The following is a 259-nucleotide window of genomic DNA, read 5'->3' on the forward strand; positions in this document are numbered from 1 at the left end:
AGTGGGTTAGCATTGGTTGTATCATCCAGCAGACGATGGGCTGTCTCAGAGCGGAGGGAGGGCGACACCTGGTAAGAGGCAAAGATCTGCCCTAGTGCACCAATACAGCACTGGAACTTCAGTGGGGAAGCATGGATCATAATATTGAGGATTGTCTCGATTAGGCTACTAATAGCTATTTCACTCATTTTTCTTCCCAGCCAACTACGGTTAGCTGCATCTATAAGGACATTGTAGGTTCCATCCTTGGACTTTCTCA

At 47.1% G+C, this 259-nt stretch overlaps 1 protein-coding gene across 1 annotated transcript in view; it reads right to left on the bottom strand.

The window, feature by feature from the left end:
• The window catches only part of LOC104867535 (WD repeat-containing protein 87), a 21,207-nt gene that overhangs the window by 8,271 nt on the left and 12,677 nt on the right, over positions 1–259 (bottom strand). Inside the window, 1 exon segment of the mRNA XM_033765768.1 lies at positions 16–259. This exon segment is cut by the window's right edge and continues 107 nt beyond it. Coding sequence (XP_033621659.1) covers positions 16–259 — 244 coding nt within the window.

Source organism: Fukomys damarensis, unplaced genomic scaffold (genome assembly GCF_012274545.1).
Source record: "Fukomys damarensis isolate Sample0158 unplaced genomic scaffold, DMR_v1.0_HiC HiC_scaffold_19, whole genome shotgun sequence".
In the NCBI taxonomy this organism is placed as follows: Eukaryota; Metazoa; Chordata; class Mammalia; order Rodentia; family Bathyergidae; genus Fukomys; species Fukomys damarensis.